This window comes from Echinops telfairi, unplaced genomic scaffold (genome assembly GCF_000313985.2).
Source record: "Echinops telfairi isolate 266 unplaced genomic scaffold, ASM31398v2 ScPeMD7_7;HRSCAF=31, whole genome shotgun sequence".
Taxonomy (NCBI): Eukaryota; Metazoa; Chordata; class Mammalia; order Afrosoricida; family Tenrecidae; genus Echinops; species Echinops telfairi.
The window spans coordinates 468,883-480,215 of NW_022103904.1; the positions used below are offsets into that span (position 1 = coordinate 468,883).

The window sequence follows — 11,333 nt, forward strand, 5'->3', positions numbered from 1 at the left end:
ATCAAACTGGTTCCAACCCATACAGGCTCTTTGCACAACAGAAGGAAAACTGCTTGGTTTTGAGCCATCCTCACAATTGTTCCTCGGCCTGAGTCCACTGGCCCAGTGCTGTAACCACTGTGTCCGTCCACCCTGTTGAGGGCCTCCTCTTTTTGGCTGCCCCTCCCTCCACTCCACCAAGCTAACAAGAAGAGCTGGGAAACTGCATAGTGATATAGAGCCCATTCATGGAAAGGTAACGATTATAAATGTAGTCAAAAATGCAATTAACACCAGGGTTCTGAAATAAATAAAGCAAATACTGACAGAACTGAAAGAGACAATTCAACAGAGTTTTATAGCGCTTACATTTCATTCTCCATAACTGATAAGACTATGGAAAATTCAGTAGGGGTATAGAAGCCTGAAAACACACATCAACCAATCTGATCTGACAACGTACGTTACAGAGTAACACAGAAAACACTTTTGCCCCCTTCCAGTACACATGAAACACTCTAGGGTGGTAGTATGTTATGACTAACCCTTAATACATTTGAAAAATAGAACTGTTCTATAAATGCAATGTAATTAAAGATTAAAAACCACATCTGGAAAAAAACTAAATATTTGGGAACTGGGAAGCATACAACTAAGTATCAACAAATAAGTAAATAAATAAACAAAAAACAAAACTCACTGCCATAGAGTTGATGCCAACCCATAAAGACCCTGGAGCATGAGGGAGAACTGCCACTGTGAGTTGTTGAGACTGCTCATTTTTCACATGCATAAAAAGCCCTGTCTGGGCGGAGGAGCCCTACAGGACCAATGGCGTGAGTGGCGATAGAGGGAGGGTACAGGGAGAGTGGGTAAAAAAGAGGGAACCGATTACGAAGAACTATATGTGACCCCCTCCCTGGGGGACGGACAACAGAAAAGTGGGTGAAGGGAGACGTCGGACAGGGCAAGATATGACAAAATAACAATTTATAAATTATCAAGGGCTCATGAGGGAGGGGGGAGTGCGGAGGGAGGGGAAAAATGAGGACCTAATGCCGGGGGTTTAAGTGGAAAGGAAATGTTTTGAGAATGATGAGGGCAATGAATGTACAAATGCGCTTTACACAATTGATGTGTGTATGGATTGTGATAAGAGTTGTATGAGCCCCTAATAAAATGATTTTTTTTTTTTTAAAGCCCTGTCTTTCTCCGGAGGAGTACCTGGTGGTTTCGAACTGCTGGCCTTTCACTTAGCAGCCCAACTTGCAACCACTGTGCCACCAGGGCTTCTTACAACGAAATAACATGGGCCAAAAAAGAACTAGAATCAGAAAATATTTTGAACGGAGTCAAAACTAAAAGTATAAATAAAATGGTTAAGAAGAAGCGAGAGCTGAGAAGGAAATGTAAAAACCTAACAACTTATTATTTCACCTGAAGAACTAGTAAAAGATGAGCCCACGGTCTTTAAAGCAGTTTTCCAAGCGATTTCCCCCCACAAGTCGCCAGAATTCAATTTGCCAAATGGAATTGTTTTAGCCATACTTTTTGACTTTTATTCAAGAAGATTATTTAAAGGGGGCCCCAGGCTATAGACCAAAACACTCCCCAAAAGTTAATTTTAATTCATAGTGACCCTACAGAGGGTTTCCAGAGCTGTAAATCTCTAAGGGAGCAGAGAATCTCATTCTTCTCCCCCCTCGGTGCGATTTGTGGATTTGAACAGCTGATCTTGTGGTTAATAGTCCAATGCTTCCTAGGCAGGGTACATACTGAGAATGGATCTAATTTCCCCAATGGAAAATCCTTCTCGACACCTGGGAGGTCCTGTCACTCTCTTCCTTTACTAATGTGAAAATGAAGAGTTTATGAGTTAATGTCCTTGGTTAATGTTACAAGGTGTTACGGCGACAACTAAATCATTTCTGATTTGGATGTTAACTGTTCCTACAGCACTTCTGATAGCCCTGATATCACATGAGACTATCATAAAAATGACAGGGGTCACTTAAAGCTAATGGAAACTGTTACCTAGTTGGCCTCCTTTGTGAGGAAGCAGGTTCCACAGACCTGGAAGTTAGGCTCTTTCACTTTCCTTCCTGCTGGCTCTCTACATCCCAGATGACCCAATTGCCTTTCAGCCCTCATCTTAAGCGTGACTTCTAGGAGCCTTAGATGCCTCTCCCATGTATTCTGAGGGCACGTGTTCTGATAAAGCCCTCACCAAGAAGTGTCCCTGTCTCTCACACGCATTCCACTGCCAAGGGACACAGCGTGTACGCATGGATGAATACACAGAAACATTGTAGAATCTTCACAATACTTTTAAAATCTCTCAGAGGTTGTAGAACACCTACATAATGACCCAGTTGTTTTCTATCATATTTTAAGAAAATATTTCCCCTGTTCCTATGTAAGTGGCCCCATAGATGAGTCATAAATGTCCTACGACTTTGCAGGACCCAGTTTCAAAACCACAGCTTTATTCTATTGCAGCAGGATGAAAATTTCCATAAAATTGCATTGCAGAGAGAAAAACAAACAAACGTGGTTTGCTTTACTACTTTTCTCGTGTTGGTTGATGAATTGCTTTGTGTTTTAGTTTAATCTCTGACAGGGTCCTGATTTAGGATGTACTGGCTGATTAAAATAAAGCAGGAAAAACTACTATTAATCTGAAGAATCTTTAAAGGTTACAAAGCAAAATTCTTTTTACTCTGTTAGCTCATAACTAACTACCAAAAAAAGGATCTCTGGGTCAGACCGCCTGGGATTAGCCTGGCTTAAGATTGAAGCCTTTTCGAACAAACCCCATACACGCATTAAACAGAAAGCTGGGGCGATAATGAGATTACAATAACATTCTGTAGTTTAAGATAAGGCTCCTAAAATGGCATCATTGCCTTTTTCAAAGCTGAATGATAAAGACACCAAAAACCAAATCCACTGTCATCAAGCCAATTCTGATCCTGGCTGCAAGCCTTTACAAGAGCAGACAGCCTCATCTTCTTCCTGAGGAGCAGCTGATGGGTTTGAAGCACCAACCTTGCGGTTAGCAGTCCAACACGTGACCAACAGCATCACCAGCCATATAAAAATTCTTGTACAGCCTTTAAAATTGGAGCTTAAATCTCTAGCATTTTCTTGCTTTTAATTTTTTTTAATTTTGTGATATAGAGACATCAATAGAAGGATTATAACAAGAAATTAGTTTCAGAATATCTATAGTTCTATTTCCTTTACAGTATGTTAAATAGATAAAAGAAAAGGTACACAGACTTTATCCTGGAAGTTACTTTAAACAGTGGTACTTCAATGGTGCCAGTAATTCATTCTCAGACTGCTTAATTCCTTATCAGACTTTGAAGTATGAGAAAAATGTACTTACATCATCTGCAATGCCAAAGATTTTAGATGTTAAATATTTGAGCATGACAGTTCCAAATAACCAAAAACATCCTTGGATGATCTACAAAAGAAAAAGAAGAGAGGCAAAACAAAAACAACTTGACATTTCCATTGCCTAAGCCATTCATAGACATAGCCTAGGAGGAAAAAAATAAGTGCTTTATCATACATGAAATAAATCTCTATAGTTAAGCAAAAGCACTAACAATGCATCTTAAAATTAAAAAATGTTGCTCCAAAATTAAGAAGCATACATACATATAATCTAATTCTCATATTAATGTATTAGAAGATTTATAGAGCAATTAATTTCCTCTTTTCCTAATATTTTTTTTCTTTAACCACACACTGCTCCTCAGAAGAAGCATGAATAATAAAATAAATAAATCTGGAAGTTTTAAACTACCTATGGAATGTTAATCTTAACTTGATTCATGAAAAGGACAATTTGACACATTAAATTTGAGCCTTAATATGTTATAAAACTCTGAAATCCCCTGTAATACACAGATCATTTTCTTAAGCGTAGTACATTAAGATCACTGGTATGTTTTAGAGAAGGAAAACTTATGTGTTAAACAGATTGATTCTTACCCATAAACTAAGTTCAGACATATTCATTTTCAGCAAATGTGGTTTCACTGCCAGCACAGCCTGCATAAAGAACAGAACAGTTAATACCTGCAGACATAAATTCAAGAACCAATAAAAACTTGGAATAATAACTCTCAAGAATACAAACTTCACATTGTTGATTTTCCATGCAAAATCAATGCTGACTTCTATGTTTCCTAACATAAGGAAATAAACCTACTATATCCATAGCAGAAGAGGCGGCCAGCGAGTAGTTTTTAAAAGTTGAAAATAGTATTACCATACAGAAATTTCTAACTAATTTTATGTATTTGATTTTTAGCTAAGAAATCAGCTGGATAGGTTTCAATTAAGCTTAAGATTGTCCTTAAGCTAATAATACTGACCCCTTGGAAGAATAAGACTACACATGGGATTTTGATGGATCAACCAAAGACTTCTGTCAAATGAACCCTTTCCAGGTGCACAGCCTTGCAAAGTATATTACTAACAGGGATCCCAGTCTGCTCTTATAAGAGTTGGCAAGATTATGGATGGAGATAAATCATAAATACTTGATCCCAAATAGAATATTTTCAGAAGTTTTTGAACATCTGAGAACATAAAATAAGTTATAATTCAGGTTTCAACATAACTACGAATATACACAAGTGTATGTGTACAACTAAATTACAAATAAGCACGCTATTTTCTGTTAACTCTTGACATCACTTATTTTTATACACCATGGCATAGTGGGCTATCGGTTGGGCTGCTATCCACAAAGCCAGTCAGCAGTTCAAAACCACCAGCTGCTCCATGGAGGAAAGATGAGGTTTTCTACTCTCAAGTGTTACAGTTTCAGTAAGCCACAAGGTCTGTTCTACCCTCTCTCACAGGGTTGTTATCAGTTCAAAATCACTTGATGGCAGTGTGCTTTGCTTTGTACATAAAGATGTTTAATTCATAATGAAGATACACCAAGATTTCAAGTACCTGACACTTGAACTAAGCTGAACAGAAATCTCCTAGAGAATATACATAAGAGAAACTTTATTCATATGCAGTATTCAACCCAATGGGTCCCCTCTACACAGGTAGTACTAGGTACCAAGGCCATCCATCAGGTAACAGTAGTACTTCCCATGTGCACAGGTAAAACACAGCAGTGATTGTACTGCAATATTTTCCAATTAAGAACTGAGCTTGTTGACTTCAAGAACTATATTTATTAATTCCCAAGCAAGTCAGGTAGGATTTTCTTAAATTGTTTTTCTTCATAGCTAATTCTTGTAATGGTATCTGAGCCACATATCTGAAAAGTGTGGTGGCCCAGAGTGGAAAAAGGAAAGAGTTATCTACCTTATAAAAGTTATAATCATAGGGAACATTAGCTACAATTGTCAGAGTAATGTTCTTTGAGAGAATAAAACAACTATTTTTTAATAGAACTTAATCACATATTCCTCACTAAAAAACAATTCTACCTTTCAAACTGATGCTTACTTTATAAAGGCTAGTGTGGTAAGCTGAAATTACTTGGTATGGATCTTCTACCCTCTTGTCTTTGTAACTTGGTACACCAAATGATCGAGTGGAACCATGCAAACGGAGTGTGTGAAACTCTAAATAGAGATTGGTCGATTTTGCCAATCTATTGGGTATAAAAGTGAGCCATCTCAGAAGAGATTCCCATGACCACCAAGAGAGAAAAGCCATCAGTGAAGCATGTGAAAGAACCCTATCTGAAGTGGTGAAGGCAGCAGAGGCAACAGAGGCCATAGCACAGAGACCATGAGACAGAGGCAGAAGGAGGCAGGCTTCCTAGACCATGCACAAGCAGAGGCTAGGGGACTGCATGACTGAGAGGCCAAGAACCAGAATGAGACATGCCAGGCAGCATGGCTGGAAAGAGACATTGTGGGCAAAGGGACTGTTATCTTTAAAATTTTCTAACCTGTTGGCTCCCATAGTAAATGTAACGATTGTGGACATTGCTTTGAGTTCTATGTAACCACTTCAATAAATTATTGAACCCATCAAAGAATCAGACCGCTGTAAGGATGTTTGGCATCAGAGTCGTATAAAGGACGGAGAGTGGAGGGAGGCATGTCTGACCTCTCTCTTGTGTCAGTTGGCCTTGGGCTGGTCTGAAGTTGGATTCCTCTCTTTACTGAAGTGAGAGGAGGTCACATGTGGCCCCCCAGCCATTTCTTCAGTTAGTCTTGAGATCAAGACTTATTTTTTTTAAGACTTATTTTAGGAAACAATATTTAGACAATAATGTACATTGAATCTATTAATCAATTTTAATAAACTTTCAGATGTGTCAGAAAATAAAAGGATAAAAGTGGTAACAAATCTAATTGGATTATGTTCGGTAGAGACATCTTTTTTAATGTCACCCTCACCGTCCAGAAATATCAAAATGAATCCCAAACAGGTACAATTTCTCTTTTGGTGAAAATTAGAGGGAGGAGAGTAGATATCTTTACTGATGGCATATTCTTGGGAAATGGGTTATTAACTAAATACTATTTGTATACTGGGACAAAGAAATAGACAATCTCAAATTTGCTAGTGGTTATAGATGTCAAGAAAGCCAATAGAATCAAAGTAACGTAAATGATTATTCAAGAAGTAGAATATATTTCAATTAGGACCATGCAGGATGCATTTTTCTTAAGAAAGTTGGCCTACACAAAAGCACATGCAATTCAGAAATAACAAATAATGAAGACATTTTAACAGTAAATTCTATTGAAAACAGATAAAACCATCATAGGAGTTTTCAAACTTAAAGAGGCTTTTCTATCTAGAAAGGATCCCTGGGAGCATAGCGGGTCCCGCATTAGGCTGCTAACCACAAGTGAGCAGTTCAAGCCCAACGGCGCTTCGTGCAAGGAGATGAGGCTGTCTGCCCAGTCAAGACTGACAGGCTCTGACACCCTATGTAATGGTGCTAGCAACTGGAATCAACTCCATGGCAATGGATGGAATTTAGGTCTGGAAAGCCATCCTGCTAAAAGTGGCAGTGAGTTAGATGAACTTTCACCATTTATCGATTCTATAAAACAGCTTCCCCATAATCTCACTCTGTTCTGGGGAGTGATTCAGCAAAACACTGCTGAATTCATCACCAGATTTAACCACACAAGTATGGGGACAGACAGCTCCACAGGCCTCTGATCACAGCGAAGGGGCCACTGTGAGATGGTACAGTGGACAGGAGTCGGAGAGTGGGGCAGTAACGCAATGGAAAAGGAGAGTGTAAAGAGAGCATGCGGGCGTGTGTCAAGTGAACTCTGGGGCCAAAACTGAGGTGACTGATAGATAATAGAAGAAAACAATAGGACAAAGATGAGGAATGGTGTTATGTTTGTTTTTTTTGGGGGGGGGGGTCATCAATACACTTGTGGTTAGGCCATCCCCACCCCCTGCCACCCTCTTGTAAAGGAACTATTTAAATACACCATCACATATGGAAGGAAGTATTCAGGAAGACACTAGAAAGAGTTCCTACAGAACATTTCCCTGGAGCCAGGAATCCCAAACTAGTGAGGTATTTAAGGAATACTTACCCAGATAATTACCAAAGAGGAGGCATAATAAGAAGTTAATAACATTGAGTTTCCAAACATCAAAACAAAACAAAGTGCGAGAGAAATCTGGGGGGAAAAGCCAAGAAATGAATAATTAATATGCATTTAAAGGCAACAATATTCACATTGATATTATGAAAACTTCCCATGCTCAAAATAAAGAAAATTTCAATGATAAAAAAGGAACGAAATAACGAAACGTGAGCTCACTTCCACCCAACACCGGAAATCCCCAGAGTACCAACATCAACACTTTCGAGCATCTCCATTCAGAAAGCCACATGCATATGCTCTACTCTTTAAGTATTTCTAAAAGCATAAACAGAAAACTGTCACATATGTAATACTATTAACTTTATTCATAATAACTTCTCAGAGAACCAATCTAGCTCCTTTGGTTTAATAGCTGGACTACATTTTTTTTAACCAATTACTGCCTAGTGTTAACTGCTAAATGGTTTCCAGTTTTGCGTCTGGTCTTGTTTTAGTTCTGAGACGGGTAATATATATATCTATGTATAGGTCAAAATCCCTCGGTGGTGCCCACAGTTAGTTAATACTGGGGGTTACTACATGGAGGGTTGGAGGTTTGAGTTCACCCATGGAAAAGAAGGACCCGGTGACCAACTCCTTAAACCGAGTCACGGGAAACCCTGAGCACAGCTGTGGGCTGACGGGCAGAGGGTCACCATGATTTGAACCCCATTCAGTTAGTTTTAGGTACATGTCAACACATTTATGAGCTAAATTACAAGCAGTGCAATTCAAGGATCAAACGCTACCAACATTTAAAAACTTGAAAAACTATTGCCAAATTAATAATTCTACAAAAAACTGGACCAATTTACTCTCCCAACAAAAAGGTGTGAACATTCCTGCTGGCTAATATGTTTATGTATGATTCTTTTAAGGATTTGGAATTAAATAGGATAAAAGTGTTATCTCATTGTCTTCCTTTTCCATTCTTTTAACAATATGTGAGTTTTAGATTCTTTTTTCCATTTTCTCATATTGCTATTTTGTGTATTTAGTCTCCATTGCTTATGCCTGTGATTGGTAATTTTCTATTGGGTTTTTTATTATACAAGAGTAAGTAAAGTATTATCACAAAATTATATAAACATTTATTAAACAAAAATATCAAAATGTGAGGCTATACTTTTTTATATTTCTAACCCTTTCCCAAAGAATGCTGCACTCTTAGACTTATACTAAGTCAAAGCCACAGTTGTGACATCTTCTGGGGACTCAAATCATCTTCCTTTTAAATAGTCTTTAAGTTTTAGGAACAAAAGACATCTGTAAGGGCAATATCAAAGAGTGGCTAGAACAACGCTTCTCTCTGAAACTCTTACAAGACAGCCAGTGTCACTCAAAGAATGAAAAGGTGCGTTATCACAATGGGGAAGATCCCTTGGAGCACCATTCCTGGCCTTCTGCTCACCAGTGCACTTGTACATTTCCTTAAAAGTGTTTTCTAGTTAAGCCCCCATGACTGTCCTCTGTGCTTTTGAGAAAAATCTATCAAGATAACCCCTTTGGAATTCCCCCAAGCAGTTGCCATAATCTTCTGAGATGCCCTCTCTCCCTTGAATTTTAACTTGAATTTAGCCAGCCCAGCAAATCTCCTCAGATGCCCTATTTTGACTGGGAGTTTTCTTGGAAGGCGCCCTCACGAGACTAAGAAAATGTTATTCCTGAGAGAACTTGGCTGCAGCTATTCACTGATCAGGGACATGTCCAAACATGTTTTGTTTAGAATAAACCCATGAAGCGTAAATTGCAACCCTAATAGTAATACTTTCTGATTTAGCCTTATATCGACAAGTACTGAACTTCTAGGGAACAGTCATTACAATCTTACACAAGATTTAACATAAAACAGAAAAAGTAGGCATTCACTACAATTAATTCTAGACAAGTAGAATAAATCTGCTATCAAAATAATCCAAGTATAAAGAAAGATTAGCTATTATCCCCAACCCCACTTTGAGTAGAATGATAAAAATCCTAATAAAATAGTAGCAAACTAAATCCAGCAATGTATAAAAATTGTGTTTAACCCAGAAAAGCAAGTTCTCTTAATATTGCAAAGGCAATGAGTGTAAATGACCACGGAAATAGACAGAAGGAAGAAAAAGATCATCTAAACAGAACCAGAAAAGTATGTAATTAAATTTAACACATTTTTTAAAAAAAATACTCAAAGCATGACAAAGACATGTCAGTTTCAAATAGTTGGCCAAATCTGAAATAATGTGAGCATCAAAGTTAATAATGAAAATAATGGATTATACCACACTGAATGAATTATAAGCTATATATCCACATAGATGGGTACACATACAGTCAATATCAGATGAAAAATGGGATATTTACCTAGACTCAAAGTAATTCCCCACAAAGTATTACCAATCATCAAAAAAAAAAAGAAGAAAGAATAATTTCACAGTGAAGTCACAAGGCAGGCACCACCTCAAATTAAGTGATCGAAGTTACCATTATCAGTAAATGCACAATTAAAGTTACAGGCTGCCTGATACAATACAATGAGAAGAATGCAGACAAAATCACTTTTGTGATAGATACCTCCACCAAAGAAGGACACGTGGAATCTCATGAAAAGAAAACATCAGACAAACCCAAGCTGAAAGGCATTCTACAAAATGGCCTGCAATCTTGAGAAATATCAAGAGGTTGAAAGCCAAGGGAAAACAAGGGAAGTGCTTCCAGATTAAAAAGACAAAGAATGACATCACCCCTAAAAAGTCAGCTTCTGGGCTGGCTCCTTTGCTGTTATAAGGGCATTATTGAGACAATTAATGAAATGTGAATACTGGATGGCAGTATTGATCAATGTTAATTTTTTAATTCTGATGATGGTCTCAGTTACATTTATAAAAAATATACTTTATTCAGGAGTGATGGTATATCAGGTCAGCAACATATTCACAGATGCTTCATGGAAAAACAGCTCTTTGCAAATTGGTTATAAATATGAAATTATGTGAAAACAAAAAAATACTGCAGGCAGTCTCCTAAGGTGCAATGCTTTCAGCAATGGACCAAAGAAGAGTGAATAAAATCAGAGAATAAAAAGAGAAGCCAATTCATCGACAGCGCTAACGGCCCTAAAACGGAAAGAACTAGAATCTCATTACAGTACTAGATGCTAATGGCCCTTAGACAGTCTTTAGACCTGCAACTGAATTCACTGTCAGTGGGCTCAGTTTTCAGACAGGTCTCTAGGAGATGTACCAGGGAGGCACCCCCTCCTTACAACAATCAACCAAACAAGATTAAAAAAAGGCAACAGCTGCCCTGGGATAAAGCCCCGAAAGCTGGGAGGGACAGTGAACCCAGGGAAGCAGTGGGAATAGTGATGCTGCACGGTGGGGAATGCAAGCAGCATCACAAAGCCAAGCGTGGTCTGCACTGTTGCATGAGCAATCAATTTATTTTGTGAACTTTCACCCAAATCACAATAACTTTTTAAAAAAATCCTTTTTCAGGATTCCTAGACAGCAAGTAGAAGCAAGGGTATAAGTATTGGGGGGGAAAACAATGCCGAGTATGCAAACATGGAATTACTAATCAGAAAAAACAACAGAGAATCTATAGATAAAGTATTAGAACAAGAGTTTAGCAAGTTTGCTAGAAATTAGACCACTGGGCAAAAATCAACTATATTTCTATATAACACAACAATATGAAATTCATCAGAAACACCATTTGTAAAATCAAGAAAAAAAAACTAAAATTAAACTT

General features: G+C 38.0%; 1 protein-coding gene across 1 annotated transcript in view; it reads right to left on the reverse strand.

Moving 5' to 3' along the window:
• DPY19L1 (dpy-19 like C-mannosyltransferase 1) overlaps window positions 1–11,333 on the reverse strand; it is a 90,324-nt gene that overhangs the window by 29,503 nt on the left and 49,488 nt on the right. Inside the window, exons 10-12 of the mRNA XM_045286279.1 lie at window positions 7,545–7,631; window positions 3,985–4,044; window positions 3,371–3,451 (exon numbers count right to left, since the gene is read on the reverse strand). Of these exons, the coding sequence (XP_045142214.1) occupies window positions 3,371–3,451; window positions 3,985–4,044; window positions 7,545–7,631 (228 nt within the window). The remainder of the gene's footprint in view (window positions 1–3,370; window positions 3,452–3,984; window positions 4,045–7,544; window positions 7,632–11,333) is intronic.